At 53.2% G+C, this 20,793-nt stretch overlaps 8 protein-coding genes across 8 annotated transcripts; 4 read left to right on the forward strand and 4 right to left on the reverse strand.

The window, feature by feature from the left end:
• Nucleotides 1–465: 465 nt before the first annotated feature.
• Nucleotides 466–3,403, reverse strand: J4E83_004598 (uncharacterized protein; the record flags this gene model as incomplete). The annotated part of the gene is made up of 5 exons (XM_049331525.1): nt 466–2,070; nt 2,119–2,189; nt 2,235–3,058; nt 3,105–3,249; nt 3,301–3,403. The coding sequence occupies 5 exons, from the start codon at nt 3,401–3,403 to the stop codon at nt 466–468; spliced, it is 2,748 nt and encodes a 915-aa protein (XP_049189299.1).
• A 1,237-nt stretch (nt 3,404–4,640) lies between these two features.
• On the reverse strand, nt 4,641–5,465 carry J4E83_004599 (uncharacterized protein; the record flags this gene model as incomplete). Its single annotated transcript, XM_049331526.1, has 1 exon — nt 4,641–5,465. The coding sequence occupies one exon, from the start codon at nt 5,463–5,465 to the stop codon at nt 4,641–4,643; it is 825 nt and encodes a 274-aa protein (XP_049189300.1).
• A 1,220-nt stretch (nt 5,466–6,685) lies between these two features.
• Nucleotides 6,686–8,125, reverse strand: J4E83_004600 (uncharacterized protein; the record flags this gene model as incomplete). The annotated part of the gene is made up of 1 exon (XM_049331527.1): nt 6,686–8,125. One exon carries the CDS (start codon nt 8,123–8,125, stop codon nt 6,686–6,688), a length of 1,440 nt encoding a protein of 479 aa, XP_049189301.1.
• Nucleotides 8,126–8,419: 294 nt separating this feature from the next.
• Nucleotides 8,420–10,803, forward strand: J4E83_004601 (uncharacterized protein; the record flags this gene model as incomplete). The annotated part of the gene is made up of 6 exons (XM_049331528.1): nt 8,420–8,663; nt 8,750–9,070; nt 9,124–9,482; nt 9,655–9,923; nt 9,986–10,631; nt 10,681–10,803. 6 exons carry the CDS (start codon nt 8,420–8,422, stop codon nt 10,801–10,803), a joined length of 1,962 nt encoding a protein of 653 aa, XP_049189302.1.
• Nucleotides 10,804–11,138: 335 nt separating this feature from the next.
• On the reverse strand, nt 11,139–12,527 carry J4E83_004602 (uncharacterized protein; the record flags this gene model as incomplete). The annotated part of the gene is made up of 2 exons (XM_049331529.1): nt 11,139–11,780; nt 11,835–12,527. The coding sequence occupies 2 exons, from the start codon at nt 12,525–12,527 to the stop codon at nt 11,139–11,141; spliced, it is 1,335 nt and encodes a 444-aa protein (XP_049189303.1).
• Nucleotides 12,528–12,909: 382 nt separating this feature from the next.
• On the forward strand, nt 12,910–14,756 carry J4E83_004603 (uncharacterized protein; the record flags this gene model as incomplete). Its single annotated transcript, XM_049331530.1, has 3 exons — nt 12,910–13,090; nt 13,142–14,578; nt 14,632–14,756. 3 exons carry the CDS (start codon nt 12,910–12,912, stop codon nt 14,754–14,756), a joined length of 1,743 nt encoding a protein of 580 aa, XP_049189304.1.
• A 1,171-nt stretch (nt 14,757–15,927) lies between these two features.
• J4E83_004604 (uncharacterized protein) lies at nt 15,928–17,660 on the forward strand (the record flags this gene model as incomplete). The annotated part of the gene is made up of 3 exons (XM_049331531.1): nt 15,928–16,204; nt 17,145–17,244; nt 17,339–17,660. The coding sequence occupies 3 exons, from the start codon at nt 15,928–15,930 to the stop codon at nt 17,658–17,660; spliced, it is 699 nt and encodes a 232-aa protein (XP_049189305.1).
• A 534-nt stretch (nt 17,661–18,194) lies between these two features.
• On the forward strand, nt 18,195–19,985 carry J4E83_004605 (uncharacterized protein; the record flags this gene model as incomplete). Its single annotated transcript, XM_049331532.1, has 1 exon — nt 18,195–19,985. One exon carries the CDS (start codon nt 18,195–18,197, stop codon nt 19,983–19,985), a length of 1,791 nt encoding a protein of 596 aa, XP_049189306.1.
• Nucleotides 19,986–20,793: the final 808 nt, after the last annotated feature.

Genomic DNA, 20,793 nt, shown 5'->3' on the forward strand with positions numbered 1-20,793 from the left:
TACCGAAATGAGGGCGAGAAGGACCGAGAGGGAGCATCCATGGATGTTCGAAGAACGAAGTTTAGGTCAAGAGTGGGGTGACCCCATGTTGGTACTTGCGCCCCACATCAACGCCTATCTCTGAATCTAATAGCCTTGCGTTTACACCTTTCATCTCTTCGAACGTTTTTTCCCCTCGATACCAAAGACGCTCAGCTAATAGTATAACACCTGCTGCGCTTTTCATTTTCTCTATTTGCGGGAAGAGCACGAAGTGTTTCAAGAATGTAGTGGCGCCGCAACCGGGTGTAGCATATACCAGATGAGGTCGCAAGCTGGAAGTACCCTTCAAATGCATGCAAGACGACATGTAAGACGAATGGAGCATAATAAAACGTATATTGTATGTAAGAGCAAACCCGAGAAGGTAAAAATAACGTATTTGGCTTTGCCGCAGCTGGTAAAACAAGACCAACCATTATATCATTATCGTAAAAAGAACGTATCTCTTGTCAATGCATCGCGCTCTAAGCGCCTCTGTCGCTCGCTCTCCTCTAAACGCTCGAGCCTCAATCTATCGATGTCGAGACCTTGCAGATCACTTGATGGCCTATCGCCAGAGCCTCTCGCGGCGGTAGGTCGATGGTGCTGCTGCCACGGATTTTGAGACATCAATACCGGCATTGACGGTCTTGAGGCGAGAAGCCGTTCGGGCAACACAGCTTGGTCTTGCTGTCGTCTCTTCACGCGAGCACCCTCTTCCAGCGAGTCAAGTCTCAGTTGCAGAGACTCTAACTTCTGCCGTGTAGCTTCCGGTTCTAGAGCTTGCGGAGACGGTACAGGGTCGGGAAGTTTCCTATGAGTGCGACGCCTGAATCGTCCAGGTATTCCATTGGCTGTGCGGATTTGATGGTGTGGTGGGACAGGATGGACTTTATCTGTGGACTCCTCGCCCCGAAAGTATGCTTGTGAAATCTGGCTGTCTAGAGTTTGGGCGCGAATTGGAAGTGCACAAGGAGCTGCGCCGGAGCGTCTAGCCCATTGCGCTGCTCTTGTATCTCCTGTCCTGCTAGCATTAGGCTGGGGTGGAGGAAGTAGAATTCTCTGATTCTTATCGAGGTTTACGGTGCAAGCCGAAGCGCCGACAGACAGCTCGCCAATGCGTGGTGGTATTGTTAGGTCGTCATAGCATACTCGCTTGGTGCTCTTGCTCTTCAGATCGGCTTCCGAAGTAGCCTTCACTTCAGGCTTTGAAGAGCTCCGAATAGAGGATGTGAGGTTTTGACGCAGCCGATCCAACGTCTGTACCAGGATTGCGCAATTCTGGCACGGAGGTGTACTGTCGAATTGCGGAGTCGATTGTGATGAGAACGCCGGACTAGAAGCGTTGCTCATGTAAACATGCTGGAAGTTCGGATCCATCTCGCCACAGACAGGATTCGGTTGCTTCGCGTTGACCGAGGGGACGGGCGCGATCGGTACTGGGCTACGCTTATGCTGCCACTGCTGGATCTTTTCTTCCGTGGTCATTGAGCGTGAGAAGTTCGAGAAGAGCGAGGGGCCTGCAAAAGGCGCGAAGTCTGAGTTGCGTTGCTGAACGAAGTCAACAGGAAGGGTTGCCGCTCTGGCGAGTGGCTTCTGTAAGTGTTGTGATGGTGTATGTGTAGAAATGCCGGGCGCGCGTCGCAGAGTTGGCTCAACGGGACCGCTCGGTCTTCGTAGTGGAGTGAAGTCGGAACTCGGCATGTCCACAGCACTTTTCTTTCCGTGCCGGATGACTTCAAGCATTGCGTCGCCTTTTGGAGCTGTAGTCAAGTTCTCGTAACCAGATGAGGTGATGAGGATGTCGTCTTCTATGCGAACACCGCCAACGGGCATGTAGCGCTTCAGTACCTCGGTATTGATGTACTTGGAGTGAACGGGTGATGGGAGATAGAAATGCTGTAGAGCGTATGCGGAAAAGTAGATGCCAGGCTCGACAGTGACAACCATGCCTTCTTCAAGATGGCTGCTCTGGGGATCGCTGGGCGCAAGGCAAGTCTCAGAGTCATATACTGGGACATGGAAATCCTGTGGGTAAAGAGATGGTGCCTGTCAGATTGTTAGCGGCTGATCAATGTTGGGATTGATTGAACTTACCTGCTGGTATACTGGCTTCCCTCTTCTTACACTCATGAGTTGTGCCTGACCCACGTCATGCACTTCAAGGCCTATGTGATGTCCAAGACCATGGGGAAAGAATGCTCTACTTGTACCTGCCTTGTAGATTTCTTCTTTCGTTCCGTGGTGAAGTATTCCCAGTTGCAGTAACCCATCGATTGCGATCTGATGCGCCATGATGTGCAAATCGAGATATCTTACGCCGGGCTCAAGCCTGTTGATACATATTTCCTGCATACGCTGGACCAGCTTGTAGATGTTCTCGGCTTCTTTGCTTGGCCAAGAAGTAGATAGCGGGAAAGTGCGGGTAATGTCACTTGCATAGAGCTCATACTCGCATCCTGCATCTAAACACATGAGTTGACGACCTGCGAGATCTTCATCGTTCGCGGCATAGTGAAGAGTTCCGGCGTTCGGTCCGGAAGCAGCGATGGGATCGTAGGCCTGTTGCTTCGCTTGCTGCGATATGCACACATCCATGAACAATCCCTCAACCTGTGCCTCGTTCTTGAAGTTCGTGATGTTAGCAAGGATTTCTCGGTGCGCTTGCGAGCTGATGTCGTTCGCTTTCCGAATAAGCTTGATCTCGTGATCATCCTTGATCATGCGACACACGTTCATGGCTGACCGGAGGGCTATCGAATCAATACGGGGCTTCAGATTGTCGCAGCCGGGGAATTGCGACGACTGGTGCAGGACGTAGATGCCAGCCTGCCGGTTACCGATCGCCCATCCTCGCACGGCGTACTCAAGCTCATCTGCGTAGAAAACTTGATCGACATCGTACTTCACGAGTGCCTCTGCTAGAGTGGAGCCACGACCGTACCAGATAACGCGCTCAGGCTTGATGCGGGGAATGAACAGGGACAATTCGTCGCGTCGCGTGTCGTACGTCAGATGGCAGTCAGGCTCATTGCATCTTCATACCATCAGCACGGTCCTCATTTACTCCCAGATCAACGCACCCGCTCAAGTAATAGAAATATCGGCGTTGTCGGAAGGGTGCTGGCATGTCGCTATCTTCGTTGTTCCTCGCTGGTTGACCCGGTAGGTAGATCAGGCCTTCTTCAACACCCAACTTCTCTTGCACCCTCCGCGCATGTTGTTTTGCTGCGCGACGTTAGCTGATTGCGCGACCCACGCTCATCTTCCCAGACTTACCGGGATACTTCTCAAACGGAGTCTCAGCCTCGAGGTGCAGCCAGTACTCATTGTCTTCCCATCTCAGGCGCTCAGAGAGACCTTTCGCATCGAGAACTTCCATCGTGTTACCTCGTAATGCCTCGGGGAAGAACTGCGATTGCGAAAGGCTTAAGCTCCGATTGAGATGTGACCGGCGTTTTAGTGTTGTCGAGGATCTCACCGGTAAAGCCACCGCATAGTGCACGTGCCAGCTCGAGCGCTCCGGTCAGTAGGCCGGGAGCTACGATCGTGAACGCTGTCAACACATTCGGCCCCTTACATCTATAAACTGACTGGTGCCGTCGACGATAGTCTCTCTGAGTACACTGGCATCATGGCTGCAGTGCGCCTCCAAACGTGTAGGCCCGACGAAGATGCCCATGTTGCCTTACGACCCCGCGCCTGCGCCTGCTTCCGCTGCCCATCGACTGTGCGACACGAGGCGAGGTCGTGTCAAGCGTTAACATCAACTCATGTGGACATCTGCAGCATGCTCACTGCATTTGATAGGTGACACGATGAGACGTACACCGATTTCGGGTCAATGCAAGAAAGAGAAAGGAAATCGCAAGGTGTCTGTTGCGAAAATGATGCTGATTGGCTAGAAATGTCTTGACCGGTGAACCGGTCAACACATAGCTCTAAGAGGCACGTACCAATATGTCAGACTGAGTAATGTCGCACAGACATCCGACCGGCTCTGGGATCTCGTTTGTTTTAGCTAGCATTTACATCGGATCTGTGCTCTCAGAAAACATCGCCATTTTGAGGAGGGCGGGGAAGCTGACATCGCTGCATTGCCACCCAAGCAAAGGCCTTTGTGCAGAAGCCTAAGAGATGTCCTATGAGCCTCATAGAAAACGACATGCTGTCGCGATGCCCTTGGCGTTGCCTTTCCTCTCATTACTTCGCTCATTCAGGGCATCAGATCATTTGCTATCTTCTCTTTCGTCACCTTCGAAGTCTTCACATCACTTTACTTGGTCAATCGTCGCATGTGCATTGGCAAGTTTCATTCGTACTAGTGAGACTACAAAGCAATGGGTATCGCGAAAGACTAGCACCAGAACACCCTTCTTTCATAGCCCCCTAGGAGGTTCTCAACGCCATGTAAGCCAAGTAACACTATCCTTTAGTCTCTCCATGAGATCGCCAATGTCGAAACAAGGGCATATCCCCACGCTCAAGGCCGACCGAAGAGGTTGTCGATGGCAAACCCAAACCCAAACCTATCACCACAGTCCACCCTGGAGGCATTCAGCACTGGGTCGCTTCACTAAGCTCCTGTCAATAGTCGCTGAAAACCCCGACAGCCGTGTTCAGCGGCGCTGAGCTCGATTCTCGGCAGCCTTGTTGGAGAAGAGAGTAGGGCGAATGGCGGCGAACCGTGCGCCTTGGGAACGGTGCCAGTAGGGACATGAAGTCTTGCGACAAGGCTTGCGCCTCTTCTCGCGAAGACACTGATCGCCGTATGTCGGACGCTTGACCTCGGGCTCGCTGGGCTCGCTGGGTTTGGGCGCCTTGACGAAGCCACTGAAGGGGTTGCTATCCTGAGCCATGTTGATGTGGTAGTGGGTAGAGTTCGACTCGATCTTGAGGAAGTTGTTGTTACCGACGCTGTTGGTGTTGGCGCTGCCGGTAGAGCGAATCACTCCCATGTAGAGATCCCGGTAGTGGTCGCGCTCTTCGCGGAGCTTGGTGTTCTCGACAAGGCCAACCTCGATCGCGCCCTTGTATTGATCGCGCTGACGGGTGACGCCATCGAGGCGGAGGGCGAGCTGGGTGTCGGAGGTGTTGGAGAAGATTGGAGCGACATCGCCGACATCGTCGTCATCGCTGTCCTTGCTGTCATTGTCGTCGTCATCGCTGTCGTCGTCTTCGTTGTCGTTGTCGCCGTTGTAGTTGTAGTTGTTGTCGTCTTCGTTGTAGTTGTTGTAGTTGTTGTAGTTGTTGTAGTTGTAGTTGTAGTTGTAGTTGTAGTTGTAGTTGTAGTTGTAGTTGTTGTTGTCGTCATCGGTGACCTCTCCCATCTTCTGCTTCTTCCGCAGGCGCTTTTCGAGGACGATGATATGCTCTTGTAGGCCGACGATGATCTGGGCCTCGGTCTTCTTGGGCGGCTCGTTCTTGATCTTTACAGGCGCCATCTTTGAGGTGATCACTTGGAAACGACTGGATGTGGGAATCGAATTGGTTGCCTTGCTGATGGCGGTGCCTGCCTTTATGGTAGGAGTGAATGCCAAGCATCGTGAAAGCTAGGAAAAGGGCTGTTTTCGGGTGGCAGGCAGGTCTCGACTGTTTTGCCTCTAAGAACTGCGTAATCGGGAGGCCAACTACGGAGTGAAGGACGAGTTGCCCAAGGGTGCTTGCGTACTATTGGTCTATTCTGATAATCAAACAGTCTCCACGAGCGCGTGACTTGGGTCTAACCTACCTAGGTACGAAGTGAGAGTGAGAACCGGCTGCCTAGCCGCAACCGCAAGCCCCACAAAGGTGACTGACGCCTAGCGCCGTAGGATCTTGGCGCAGCCCTCTGGGTATATAAACTGCTGCTCCCCGCCCACTTTGACTTCTTCTTTTCTCTTCAGTTGCTTCGCAGATTACTACTGCCATGAGAAGGTCTCATGTTCAACTCGCATGTCAGCTAAGCTGGTGCAACCGCCAAGTGGCTGTCAGCTAAGCTGGGTTACTGGAGGTCATACTGTCGCGCCCGATTTACGTACGGGGTCCCACACGGCAGGGTACGACGACACTCACTAGATGGGTTGGTTGTCAGCAACTTCAAGATCCGCCTTGAGCGCCTTGTCGTCCCAGCCAGGCCGGTCTCCGGTCTGGTATACTGATGATGTCCGCTAAGCGGGTCAACAGGGAAAGATGAGAGGCCACCACAAAGATGAAAGGTGGAATCGCATTCAGTCTGGTCACAGACAGTCTATCTGACGCAGTGCTTGTCGCTTGCAGATACTGACCTCCGAGGGCTTTGGGATTTGGAGAGAGGACGAGGTGATTCTCGTTCTTCCAGGCATTCAACACGCACTGTTCGCAGTGCTGTTTGTGTACCGTGCGCATCTGTGATGCGTGTCTGTCAACGGTATCTTGTCATCTTTTTCATTGAGCTCTGGGCCTTGCGCCTAGACTTGAGGAAGGAGAGTTGTTTGGGCAGATGAGCGACATATGTATATCCATGGATGTGAAACTAGTTGTACACCACGAAGCTTGAGTAAAGACGTCATTGCGACATTGTTGGAGAAGTGTGTTACGCAACAAGTAAGTGAAAGACGACTTCATGCAACTATTGCTTAAGAAAGGAAAGGCTGGAATTAGGGAGTATGGATCGTAACATCATGAAAGCACCTAGAGACTCGTCTCACTCATCGCTATCATCTTCATCATCGTCCATCTCTTCGTCTTCATCTTCACTATCATCCTCGCTTGCGTCAAGATCCACTGGTACCGTCGCCGGCCAATCCACGGCCACCTCTTCCTGTAATTCCTCCCAAAACTTGCCCATATCTGCTCCGGCGTACTCCATCACCTTCTTCGCCGGGACTGGGATGTTCAAATTGCTGTTTGCATCATCGCTCTTGAAAGTCACATACATGTGGTCTTGTTGCAACATGCCGACTTTAAGATGAGTAAGAGTAAGTCGCGGCGTCTTGGACAGCTTGCGGAAGAAGTCGCGCCAGAAGTTGGGCTTGTGTCCGTGAGGTGGAGCGACTACAGCGGGGATGTTCATCCTCCAAAGGCTCAGATCTTCCAGAGTCGGCGCGAACTTGGAGATGAAGTTGAACAGAATATCAGCCCGAGCGCTCAGCTGACCAAGCTCGAGGTTCTTTAAGAGCGGTAGAGCAACTGGGGCAGGGTCAAGAAAAGTCGCTGTATTTGAGCCGGTAGTGGGTTTCGGAGTAGCCAACCACTGCAGAAAGTCCTCGTTATTAGCCACCAGATGTTTCTCAAAGTTCAGGCGAAGATGAACGAGATTGGGAGTGAAATGGAGGAAGCGCCGAAGCGAGCGTCCCGCGTTTGGATCCACTGACGTTCCATTACTATGGGTGTGCAGGTAACGAGGCTTGAGGTCCACATTCAAGAGTAACGTGCTCGTGTTCTGCAGTATGGGCTCCACTGTAGGTCTGATGTAGTCTGGAAGGAAGAATGCCGTGTCGGGCAGGCCGCGCTGACGAAGCAACACCTCAAACTCAGTAGGCCGTCGGTTAGCCTTGCCCAAAGCGTACAACACGCTCGAGAAGACGCGAGACGTGAAACGAGTGCCGACATCCTGTCCGAAGGAATCGCGATCGGCGAACCGTAGCTCAATACCGGTCTCGCGATGGACGGTAGTTGCGCCCCAGGAGCTCCAGCTCTTGCCATCACGAACTCGATTGCCTGCGTTGAAGTCGCGGATCCCGACGGTGGTGAGGTTCTCGAGACGCTCGAAAGCTTCCGTAAGCATCTCGCGGTCGATCCCAGTACCCAAAAGCGCTTTCTGGTCCTCGTAGCCCTGAATGTAGCGCGTAGCGGCGTCGTCGTCCCTGAAGCGTAGTGGTATCTCGCTGTAGACATTGGTGGCAATGATGATATGTACCAGCTTCTTGGAAAGACTGGCATGCTTGGATATGTCGATGAGCGCCTGTAGGCTCTTGTGCGTGAGCATGAACTGCTTCTTGAAGAAGAACTCTTTGGAAAACCATTCATAAAGCGACTTCTCGGTTTGTTTGCATGCAAGACGAAGTGAACCAAGATCTTCAGTAGGGAGGTATTCTGATACCGCGACCAGCAATTCCAGCGGTATGGTAAGTAGTGATGCCATCTTGACAGGAAGCGACGTTGATGAGTGAAGTTTGCTGTCGTGATGATGCGGGTGCTTGTGGCACGACTTATCATGTGTGCACGCGTTCCGTTCGCGAAGGCAGAAACGCGGGCTAGTCCGCTTTGGGCGCTGATGCCTAAGGGCGTTCCTTCCGAACACAGGCCACCGTCTCATCGGCCACCTGGTTCCGTCTCAACCAAATGTTCAAATAGCCATTCTGCGCCCCCAATCCAGCTGCATCGCGTCTTCCAAGGTTCATCGAAGTCAATCGCATCAAGCGCATCAATCGCATCAATGGTACTCACTGGATTGTCCATCGCGGCATCTGGCCGCTTCCCGAGTGGAGTAACTCAGAAGACGCTACAAACGCGTATAACGTCACTCGGCGCCGAGTTCCTGTCGAGCGTCACGCCGGACACCACCCATCTCATCGCAACGCAAAAAGAATTCGAAAGCAATTCCACGAAAGTCAAGACTGCTGTTGCTCAGAACGTGTCGATCGTTAGCCTCGAATGGCTCGACGAGTGCGAGGCGACAGGTAAGTCCACAACATTCCGACGCACTCAGAACCGCAACATGCTTTTCAACTCTTAACGAAGAACTTCAAATTGATGGTTGGAGCAGATTCCTATATTCCTGAGTCGCAATATGTGTTGTCTTCTGCGGCGGCGCCAGCTCCTGCCTCTGCTCCTGCCCCTGTCCAAAACGGGTCAAAGAAGCGCGCGGCGTCATCTGCATCACCACCAACTGCACAACAGGAGACCAAGAAGCCCAAGATCAAAGAGAATGCCAAAGTTGGAGATGGACAAAATGCCAAGTCCAAGCAGATTGCCATCTCCGTAGACGAGCATTGCCCTCTGTCTAGCTGGCGCGTTTACATCGACAACAACGACGGCACGATCTACGACGCGTCACTCAACCAAACGAATTCGTCTGCAAACAACAGTGAGTAACGGCAGTCAATCCCAGATTTTGGACGTGTATGCTGACTACCTTAGACAAGTTCTACAAAGTCCAGCTTCTCACCGATGGCTCCAGCTACCGAACGTGGACACGCTGGGGGCGAGTCGGCGACCGTGGCCAGATGAAGATGCTTGGCGATGGAGGCCTCAGTAATGCCATGCAGGAGTTTGAGAAGAAGTTCAAGGACAAGTCTGGCCTCAAGTGGGAGAACCGCGGTGACGAGCCGAAGGCTGGCAAATACGCCTACGTAGAGCGCTCCTACAACCCTGACTCTGACGACGATGACGACGGCGATGCTGATGCTGGTGCTGATGCCAACGAGACCAATGGCGTAGCGCCCGACAGCACCTTGTCTCCCCCGGTCCAGGATCTTATGAAGCTCATCTTCAACCAGGTAAGAATCCAGTGCTTTTGGAGTACCCGGGTGGCTACAACCCGCGTCGCATTTTGAAAAAAACGAAAGATCATGGAGCCTGGAGACTACATAGCCTCAGGACGTGTCCATCCGTTACTTTTTAGGGATGCGTATGCGGCAACACGAATTTCAGGCTAACATTTTCAACTAGGATTACTTCAATCAAACCATGACTGCCCTGAACTACGACGCAAACAAGCTCCCACTGGGTAAGCTTAGTAAAGGTACCATCGCTCGTGGTTTCCAGACTTTGAAGGACCTGTCCGTGCTTATCGACGAGAACGACAACGATTCAAGGGCAGAGGTTGAACGTCTGTCGAACCAGTACTTCTCTCTCATCCCACACGCCTTCGGTCGCAATCGCCCGCCGGTCATTCGAGACATCACACTCCTTAAGAAGGAGATTGAGCTACTTGAGAGGTAAGTCTTCTTGACTGTACGAATGCATGTGAGGCATATACTGACTTCGTACTCCACTATAGTCTGTCGGACATGAAGGAGACTGCTGCCATGCTCAAGGACCAATTGAAGGACAAGAGCGATGTGAACAAGCTCGACAAACAATTCCAGGGACTTGGCATGAACGAGATGACCCCTCTTCAACACAAGAGTCGCGAATTCGTGGAAATCGACGAGTATCTCAACAACTCGAAGGGCAAGACACATCATGTCAGCTACAAAGTTCAAGAGATTTTCCGCATCGAGCGTCAAGGAGAATTCGACCGTTTCGACAAGAGCAAGTATGCGAAGATCGCAAGCAACCGCCGCTTGCTTTGGCACGGATCCCGAGTCACCAACTATGGTGGTATCTTGGGTCAAGGTCTCAGAATCGCTCCACCGGAAGCCCCTGTCAGCGGATACATGTTTGGCAAAGGTATCTATCTCGCGGATATGTCTTCAAAATCCGCCAACTACTGCGCTTCGTACAATTCTGGAGGCACTGCGCTGCTTCTTCTCTGTGAAGCTGAGCTCGGCAACCCAATGCACGAGCTTACCGACGCGTCGTACACTGCTGGGGAGGACGCCGCCAAGAAGGGCCTACACAGCACATTCGGTATGGGACAGACTGGTCCAAAGAAGTGGAAGGACGCGGGTTGCGTGAACCCAGCCCTCAAGGGCTGCATGATGGTAAGCAAGCTCGCATTCCCAGATCTAGCTTCATAGCTAACCATACTAGCCCGATGTATCGACACCACCTGGAGCTACCAACGTACCCAACGCGTACTTGCAGTACAACGAGTACATTGCCTACGACGTTGCTCAGGTCAAGCTTCGTTACTTGCTCCGTGTTCAGATGTAGATTCCCAGCGCTATCATCTCTCGAATCGGCGTTGAGGGGTTCCAAGCGGGATTCACAAGGAAAATTTCAAGGCAGGAGTCTACATGGTCTTAGTAGTTAGGTTGTTGTTAAGATAAATTGCTATGTATGCAGCAAAGCCCACCTCATGGGCTTTGCGTAGGCGTTCACCGTTCTCACATTCTTGTCTTTCCTTGCGCACAGCGTCACTTCGTGATGAGCCCAGTCTGTCAAAAAGCATGGTATATTCGTCGTTAGTCAGATACAAGCATCGCGAAAGGTCCCTATACACATCGGTAACATGGTCAAACTCCAGGCCAGTACAGAAGCAAGCGAATCTACTCGCGTCCACCGACCCTCCTTTCGTAGTCATCTTCAAGCCTAGAGGCATCCACCACCTCGACGCCCTTGCCCAGCCCGATCATGTCATTGCGAACCTGCCACCACCTAACAGTGTGCTCGCTCTCCTTGCCCTTGCGCATGGGGCCCTCGTCGTCCGTGTCAACGAGCCCACCAAGGCCAGTGCCATCACCGCCAACAACGACAATAGTCTGGCCAACCCACTTCCTAATGTCATCGATGTTCTGACCGTTCACGCCGCTCAATGCGTCGACAACGTAGACAAGCTCCGGTCCGAGATGCCTGAGCATGTGCACGAAGCCAGTGGTGGTGTTGAAAGGCATGACCATAGCTGGGTCCTCGACGAGGCGAAGGGCCTGCGAGTGGAGTGTGTTCCAGAGCGAGTTGTCAGAGCCCCTGGTGCTGGGTGCGGGTGTGTAGATGACGGGTTCAACGGACGACAGCTCCTCGCCTGGTGTGCGTGCCGGTGTGCTGATGGCAGAGTATGAGTCGCCGAGCGAAGACGAGCCAGTGCGAGAGTTGGCGCGGGATTGTGGGCGCGAGCGCAGCGATGGGGAGTAGATGAGGACGAAGAGCTTGGTTCGCGAGAAGTCGGTGTCGGGGAGGTGGGAGAGGATGGTCTGCGAGCTGTTAGTTATGGGCACGTGAGAAGACAGACCGGATGCAATGCTTACAGCGTTTTCTTCGCGGTATGAGCCCTCGTCGTCGTCCAACCGGTCCAGGCTTTCTGCGCTGACGACCAGGACTACCGTCTTTCTCCTTCCTCCGTAGCCCTCGCCTCTGCCTTCAGCCTTCCGCACGCTCGCTGCGAAGCTTCGTGCCTGTGCATCGACTGCAGCATTGCTGTCCCGGCTCTGCGCCTCGACATTCCTTCTAATTGTGGCCTCTTCATTCCATCGAGAGTGGTCGCCAAAAGCTTCGTCCTTGTCCTCCTCGCGGATGGAAGCGAGCGCTGCACCAGCTGCAGCACCCGCTGCAGCCCAGCCCGCTGCTGTCTTCTTGCTCACAGTATCGAAGAGCTGCTGGGGCGATGGTGTGCGACGGATGACGCCTTGTGCGCGGCCGAGCAGCGTGCCATCGCCGTAGCCATAGCCCTCACCGCCCCCTTCGCCTACGGGGAACCCAGAGGCATCGCGTGCTGCAGGCGCCCTGCCCTGACGCTTTTCGTGGGCCGAATCTTCGCCATAGGAGAGATCGTCATCGGACGAGTAGTCGCGGCTGTCCTCGCGCGCACTCCAGACCCAGGCTGCGAGGCCGGCGGTTGCGACGGTGACGGTGAGGATCAGAGGAACGTAGAAGCCGAGGGCGCCGCGGTTGCGCGAGTTGTTCTGGCGGCGGTCGTAGCGGTCGTAGTTGAAGGACGACATGGCCTAGGTCATGGTATCGTGAATGTTTCGTGGGCGGGTCGGGCGTTGTTTTGGTCGTCAGCCGCTGCCGCTCGGCTGCTTCCCTGTTGTTGACGGCCGGCAGCCCAGGGCGAGTGGCTGGGAGCTGAAGCTTGCTTGCTTGCCTGACACGCGCCGAATGGCTGCGGCGACTGTGCGCGAGTCAGCCGCCCTCGAACTTTTGGCGGCGGGGTGACTCTAACACCCCACACGCCTTTGTACCTGCAGCATCACCTGGCGGATATACGCCAATACCGCCTCCCAAGCGAAGCCAGAAATAGTACCTTCCTGTCCAAACAATATCGAGATAGGCCAGTGCTACAACTCTACACCCATATCGCGACACCCACCGCACACACCCACAATGCCTCACGCGACGAGTCTGCCTGCGCCAGGCTTCCAGGCCCTCATTCTGTGCGGACCTGGTGCTTCCTTCAGTACCTTCACATCCACGCCCAAGGAGATACCAAAGGCCCTGCTGCCCATTGCCAACAGGCCTATGGTCTGGTATCCCCTGGAATGGTGTTACCGCATGGGGGTCACAGGTATACCATGACGCGCATACGGTCTTTCTATTCTGTACTAAGATATTCTAGACATCACAGTCGTGACACCGCCAGAGTCACTAGAAGCCATCGAGGCTGCCATGTCGCAAAACCCACACCTCACAACCCTCCCCTCGCCGAAGCCAGACATCCTTGCGCCGAAAGACCTCTCACATCAGACGAGTACGGGCGACCTCTTCCGGTTACCTGAGCTACAAGATGCGATCAAGGGCGACTTCATAGTACTGCCATGCGATCTCGTATGCGAACTGGACGGCACGGCGCTAGCGGACGCCTGGATGGTAGAACAGGGCGGGTTCGCAGGAGCTAGCGGTGGACTAGATCACAACGGCAGCAAGATAGCTTTCGGCGCTGGCGGAGAGAAGCTCGGAAGAAGAGGCGGCATGGGCGTGTGGTACCAGGCCAAGGGAGAAGGTAGCAGGAAGAAGGAGGAGACGGATTTCATTGCGACAACACCGCTACCTACGTCCATCGTCCCTGTTCCGACAGACTCGCTGCGCCGTAATATCTCGAAACTAGTCTACTCCGTACCAACCGACACGCTGAACGACATCACCGAGGAAAACAAGACATTTCCACTGCGACACTCGCTCATTCGCCAGCACGCGCGGATCAGAATGCTTACGACCCATCGCGACGCACACATCTATTTCTTCCCATACTGGGTTATTGAGATGATCAAGAAGAACGAGAAATTCGAGAGTATCAGTGAGGAGGTTTTGGGGTGGTGGGCGAAGGCGGGCTGGCAAAACGGTCTGGGAGACAAGTTGGGCCTGCGACAAATACTCCAGGGCGAGGACGAGGAGTCGGACCACGGGTCGCAGGTTGTCGAGGAAGAGATCGATGTATCCAAATTCAGCACCACATACTCCGGTGGTAACACAGAAACCGACTCGAAAGCCCCAGCAACACTCGCGTCAAGAGTCACAAAGTCATCCAGCATACCCGAATCAGCGAAATCGCTCACCTCAAATACAAAACTTACAGTACCGCCGATCCTTGCCTACGTCCAACCGTCGGGACCAGCCGAACCTCTCATCCGCCGTGTAGACGACTCACATCTTTTGCTTACCGTCTCACTCCGCCTAGCAAAGTTGCAGTCGATCGAGGAAGTCGGCAAAGAAGCAGCTTCACCATTCGCCCATCAGTCGAAGATCGTCCACAAGGAGTCTATCCCCCGGAAGTGCCGTGTAGAAGCCGAGAACTCACTGCTAGCGGACAACGTCATCGTAGAAGAGAAGACCAACATCAAGGAAAGCGTCATCGGTCCAAACTGCAAAATTAGCGAGGGCGCAAGGTTATTGAGGTGTCTGTTGATGGACGGAGTCGAAATCGGACCCAACATACAACTCACAGACTGCATACTGGGCCGGAGATGTAAGATGGAGGGTGGTGATGCCAAGGACGGTGACAAGACTGTTCTCAAGGACTGCGAGGTTCAAGATGGACAGGTAGTGGAGTGGGGTAGTAAGTATCTCTTGACTCGTTTTGTGAAGAAGGCAATGCTAACCATCATGCAGCTGAGGCGAAGAACGAGAAGTTTATGCGCTTTGATGTCGGCGATGATGTGGGTAGTGAAGGGTTTGGCGGAGACGAGATGGACACATTGAACGATGATGGGGATGAAGGTATCCCGTTGCGGTAATAGCTGGCTCATGAGGTGGACGAGGAAATACGCATTACGGCAGTACGAATTAACATGCAACTGAACAAGCCGTGGCTTTTCACCCTCGAAAATAAGAACGATAGCTTGTGTCGTTCCGGGACCTTTCTAACTCGACTACTCGTTCTTGGCCATGGTCACAGAAAACGACGAATCGTTTGCTCATAGGGAAGTCTCGTCGATCTCGCTATAAAGTGCAAAATGCGAGAGATCCATGGCCACGACGTTCAGTAACTTACCTGTCACGCCTTGCCCAACTTGCGGTAACCTCGAGGTCCGTTTGCTACCTAGGTAACACATGAGCTTGGCGTCACGGGTGCCCGCGTCCTGTCTTGCGTTCTCGTTTCGCCCTCACGCCAACATCTCTCATTTAATCAATTTTGTTACAGGTCGCATCTGCATCAGCATCTCTTATTCCATCCCTCTCACCACCTACGTAGCATGTCCTACACCCCAAACGATCCCGATGCGGTTATACCAACAAGGCATTTTTGCGACGACTGCAAGCAGGAAACCACTTCTAAACTAGACTGCGCGAATCTGGAGAAGGTCGTCTGCTTCACCTGTCCTCGTCGAGATCACTTCAGCGGCGACTGTGACAATTTGATACGCACAAGCAACCCTCCGTCAAGTGTACCACCCTTTTGGTCCTCGCTTCCGCTGCGGCGGCTGTTCCCCACTATCAGCACGAGAAGTTCCACCACAGGGCTGCGTACCCAGTCAACGGATGGGGCAAATCCAACACCATGTGAGAGCAAGGAATACACCGAAAGGAAAGATGTCCAGATACAACTACTAGACTGGCAACATCGCTGCAACGATGCTTTACGTCTGCTGCGAGTATGCGATCGCGAAGAGGCCGCCGATGCTTTGGAACTCCAGCGTCCAGATCTTCGCGGATGGAAAGAACCCTCGGAGACGGAGTACACACATGTACATGAATACGAAAAGGTTGCCAATATATTCAGCGACCAACTCTTGGTGACCCGGGATTCAAGCCGTAGACTAACACGGAGGAAACAGCATCTCAACGCGATGAAGAAATATTGCCTCGCCATCTTTCACAAACTCGAAGCGTTTGGCCTTGCGGAAGCGGGTAAGACGCCTTACACCAAGTCCATAAATAACTGAAACCTGACTGTCAATCACAGCAATGGACCCCCTCACCCGCTGGCACATCGACCCCAAATCTCCCACGATCGAGTCGGAAACCCAGAAAATCTTATCCCACATCCCCACGACTGCACCCAACACAGCCGGCTCGATGGCCAACTTCATAGACCTCATGCACACGCACATCACCCACCTATACGAAATGCCCGGCGACACCCTCTACTCCCGCTACACGATAGCCTTTAAGATCATCCAAACCGCCGTCCGCTGGAAGTTCACCGGTACAATCTTTACACCGAACAGTGTCCATACCTTCGGTATTTCACCCGCAGATATCACGCGTCTTTTTCGGCCGCTGGATACGCAGTTTAAGGGTATACTGGAAGAGGGGTTGATGAGGAAGGGTGGCTTGCCTTGGGATCAGGCGCTGTGTTTCTTGGAGACGCATGGTGTGGAGCGGTTGTATGGTTCTTCTTGGGCGTGGCTGAGGGAGCTGTTTCATTATGAGGATGCTGGGTTGGCGCCGTGATGTTGGGGGATGTTTGGGCTGTGACGTGTGTTGTGCTGCGTTGTTACTTCCAAGGATGGGATAAGCTGAGATGGAGGTTGAGTTTAGCTTTCTTGCCATCTCGTACTCGTGTCACTTTGGGTTTATACTGCTGTTCGTTACATGTTCACTGCGTCTGTTCTGAAAGGGCACATCCGTAAGTTAATTTCGACATAGGGACGTGTATGAACAAAATACCAGTCAGAAGGCAATCACAAAATATGGGAAGATTGTTGTGTGTGAAGATAGAGATGTGATGACAGCTCAATCTAGATTGCGCTAGCGCCAGGTCCCTTCCCCGTACCTGCACCACAAATCTCACCGCATATCACGCAACACACGATAGATCCACCGTCGGATCTCCAATCGGCTTCTAATTTGAGGTGGATCTCAACTCAGATTCGACGAGTACAAGGTCAGGTTGTCTACGCTAGGCTGCCCGGCACGACTTACCCAATGCGGACAAATATCACGGAGAGGAGAAGAAGGGGTAGGCAGCAATCAGTGCTCAACGGGGCCAAAGTAGTACTCAGGCGCAGTTTGCTCGATGTATATGAACAAAGGTATCTGGCTCTAAACATTAGATAATTAACTTCAAATCCCCCCAACTTCTCCTTCATACACAACACCACACGTCACCAGCCAGTAAGTAGCGACACCACTCCGTTGAACTCTGGATCACCTGGAGAACACATACTTACCGTTTTTAGTGTCTCAGAAATACGTACCTCTCACCATCATCAAGGGCGCGGGTAATGAGTACATCCCCATCCCCGAGGGCGAGAGCGCCATCGTCGCAGACTTCCACTCGTAAGTCCACCAAACCATCCCACCACACAGAATCAACCTCTCGATCTCCTCCCCCATACCAATTACGCAGCACCCCCATCTAACACACCCCCAGCATCCGCACCCAAACCACCGACTCCCCCACATACCTGACCTCAGGATTCTACCGCATCAAAGCGGGCCCCACACGCAACATTCCCACCTACGACTACGAAGAGACCAAGTACGTTCTCAACGGCCAAATCGACGTATTAGACGAGGCGACGGGTGTTACACATCACCTTGTTGCGGGCGACTTTGCTTTCTTCCACGTTGGCTCTAAAGCGCAGTTCTCGAGTAAATCGGGTGGAACGGCTTTCTTTGCGGTTACTAGGCCGATTATTACGCAGCATCCGGGGTTGAAGGGGAGGGAGGAGAAGGTGTTGAGCAAGTTGTAGAGCTGGAGATGGGCTACGCGAAGAATTGTACTTCACTATGACCTGTCGGACTTGAAATGATTCTGTACGACGGTGACGGCAACGACGAATGATGGACGACGAGATCGGCTTTGGTGATCTTGCTATCCCGGAACATGCATCACTGTTTGAGTAGTTGCGGGTTGTCAAGTTCGATCGAAATTCGGGAAGATAGTTTTCCATTATTACCTAGGTAGCTATTCTCCTGGATTTCTATCGAATTTGACAATCCGCACCTAACCAAACGGTGATGTTATTATCGATAGCGTGACATAAATCACGGATGGGAAACGTCGTGAATAGAGAGTGCTCGCCTTGAAAGAATGCGTGCGCGTCCAGATGTTGGCCTGTAAAAAAAGCTACGATAAACCCGAGATAGCTCCGAGATATTATCGTGCTCTGGCGGGGTCCAGACTGATATGCCGCTAACGTCATCTGGACCCTTCGATCGCGACAATCTTTCATGTGCACGCCATCATCTCAACTCATGCATCGTGTATTCTCAACACCACGAGGATGGCGCAGTCGCCTCTATCCGGCGTCATGATGCCGCCACGTTTCAATATCGAGTTGGACCGTACGGACCCCGACGTTCCCTTCCGCGCATCGCAGTCACACATCCATCACACATGGGCTCGGACGTTCCATTCGCGGCCGGAGCTCTACATCCGGCCGCAGAGTCTCCAAGAGGTGCAGAAGGTTGTTAACCTCGCGAGACGCATGCGACGGCGCGTCGTCACTGTAGGATGCGGACATTCACCCTCAGACATAACGTGCACGTCGGCATGGATGATCAATCTCGATGACTACAAGGAGGTGTTGAACGTGGACAAGGAGCGCAAGACCATGAATGTGCAGGCTGGAATACGTCTACATAATCTCAACCTCCAAGCGAAGAGCCACGGCTTGACGATGCCGAATCTCGGATCCATCGACGATCAATCGCTGGCGGGCGCGATTGCGACAGCGACGCACGGCAGTTCATACAACCACGGCCTCCTCTCCGACCGCGTTCAGAGCCTCCGGATAGTACTGGCGAACGGCCAAGCGGTACGCTGCTCACCTCAGCAATCGCCAGATCTCTTCCGAGCAGCCCTCGTATCGCTGGGCGCATTGGGCATCATCGTCGAAATCGAGTTCCAGATGATCGAAGCGAACAACGTCGAATGGATACAGACTATACTACCGATTGAAGACGTTTTGGCAGACTGGAACAACGGGCTCTGGACATCGAGCGAGTTTACGCGAGTATGGTGGCTACCGTACATGAAGCGCGCAGTCGTATGGCGGGCAGACAAGACGGATAAGGCACATAGGCAACCGGAGTACAACTGGTATGGCGGTAGCGTCGGCTTCCACACTTACCACATTCTCCTCTGGATATCGCAGTATGTCCCGCGCTTCCTGCCTTGGGTTGAGTGGTTCGTCTTCGGCATGCAATACGGTTTCAAAGACGGCGCTCTCATCTCTGCGGTTGGCGAGCAGCGCACGGAACTCTTGATGAACTGCCTCTACTCGCAGTTCGTCAACGAGTGGAGTGTTCCCCTCGATAAAGGCCCCGAGGTATTGTCGCGACTGACAGACTGGCTGCATGGCGACGAGCAATCTTCTGGCATTCCCTTCAGCACCAAAGGTCTCTACGTCCACTCGCCTATCGAAGTCCGCATCGCAAACACTGTCAACCGAGAACCGCGTCCATTCCTGGACACCTCATATCCCGACCAACCTGCTCTGTACCTCAATGCCACGCTCTACCGTCCCTATGGCCAGGACCCCCCTTGCCGCGAACGCTACTACCAGGCCTTCGAACACCTGATGAAAGAATACAACGGCCGACCCCACTGGGCAAAGAACTTCCAATCCGTCGACAACGCCTACCTCTCTTCTGTATACGGCAACGACCTAGACGAATACAATCGCGTCCGCAACGAAGTCGACCCCGAAGGCATGTTCCTCGGCGCCTGGCACCGTCGCACCATCCTCCCTCCCAAGACCGACCTCCCCCTTCTACCCCTCGAAGAAAAGGAAGTCGTACGCCGTGACCGACGCACGGGTGGAGTAGACTGGATAGGCGAGCAAGCCCGGTGGTTCGACGGCGGTGCTGATGTGTTTGAGAAGGCGGGCAGCGAGTCTGGCGAGAGCTTCGATTACATGGCCGGCGCAGAAGCGGAGAGTAGCGTGTTGTTGGAGAGTTTGAGCGACGAGCTCATTGTTACGGAGGAGACTTATGAGAATGTTACGAAGAGTCGGAGGAGAGAGGGGACTGAGGAGTATGTTACGGGCACGAATGTGTTCAATAAGATGTAGATGTCATTGTATATAAAAGGAAATGGGGATACATGTACATGGTGGGGAAATACACCGCTCAATGAAGATATGATAATGATGTATCAGTATTGCGATGCTTGCTTATTCCCATTGCCGTGATAAATAAATGCTTTATCTCTGGGGTGGCTTGCGTCCCAGTGCGCCCAATCGGGTAAGGCGCATCCGTGACTTCCCATCGTCTTACTTCCAACATTGATGCGTCTGCCACCATCACTCAAGTTCACTACAGTAAATCGAAGACACTTCTGGACTTTTTCATGTCTCTTTGACTGATACATTGTGATGTCTATCTACCAGCCGATGCCCACCCGTCCGGGCTCAGGAAGTTGTTGTTCCGTCACTCCCGCTGGCTCCATCTACCCATGATCTGCGCGCCACTCAAGATTTCCCAGCGGTCTTCCACTCGAACGGCTCGGATGCGCGTCTTGTCCCAGTGTCCTTGTGTGGCCTTTTTTTCCACACGTCCGGCTTCTTCGCACCGATTTTAGACTGTTCGAACAAGATCTTTGCGGGTGTGGCGGCCGGATTCGCAGTCATATTGCAAGCGTCTCGCTGTTTCATGGTTGGCTCGATGATCTTCTCCATCAGAACCTCCCAGCTGTCTGATGACATGGTGACTAACAACGAAGATATGTCGTCGACTGCATGTTACTCTCCCTGTGGCGATCATCACGATCACCACGATCGACGATAATATATCGAGCGGATGGACCCGTTGGCAAGAAGCCGGCTCCAGATGTGAACATGGACAGCAGCGTCTCACTACTTGCTAGGGGAAGTTGCTGCA

Source organism: Alternaria metachromatica (assembly GCF_023757995.1).
Source record: "Alternaria metachromatica strain BMP 0045 chromosome Unknown scaffold_8, whole genome shotgun sequence".
Taxonomy (NCBI): domain Eukaryota; kingdom Fungi; phylum Ascomycota; class Dothideomycetes; order Pleosporales; family Pleosporaceae; genus Alternaria; species Alternaria metachromatica.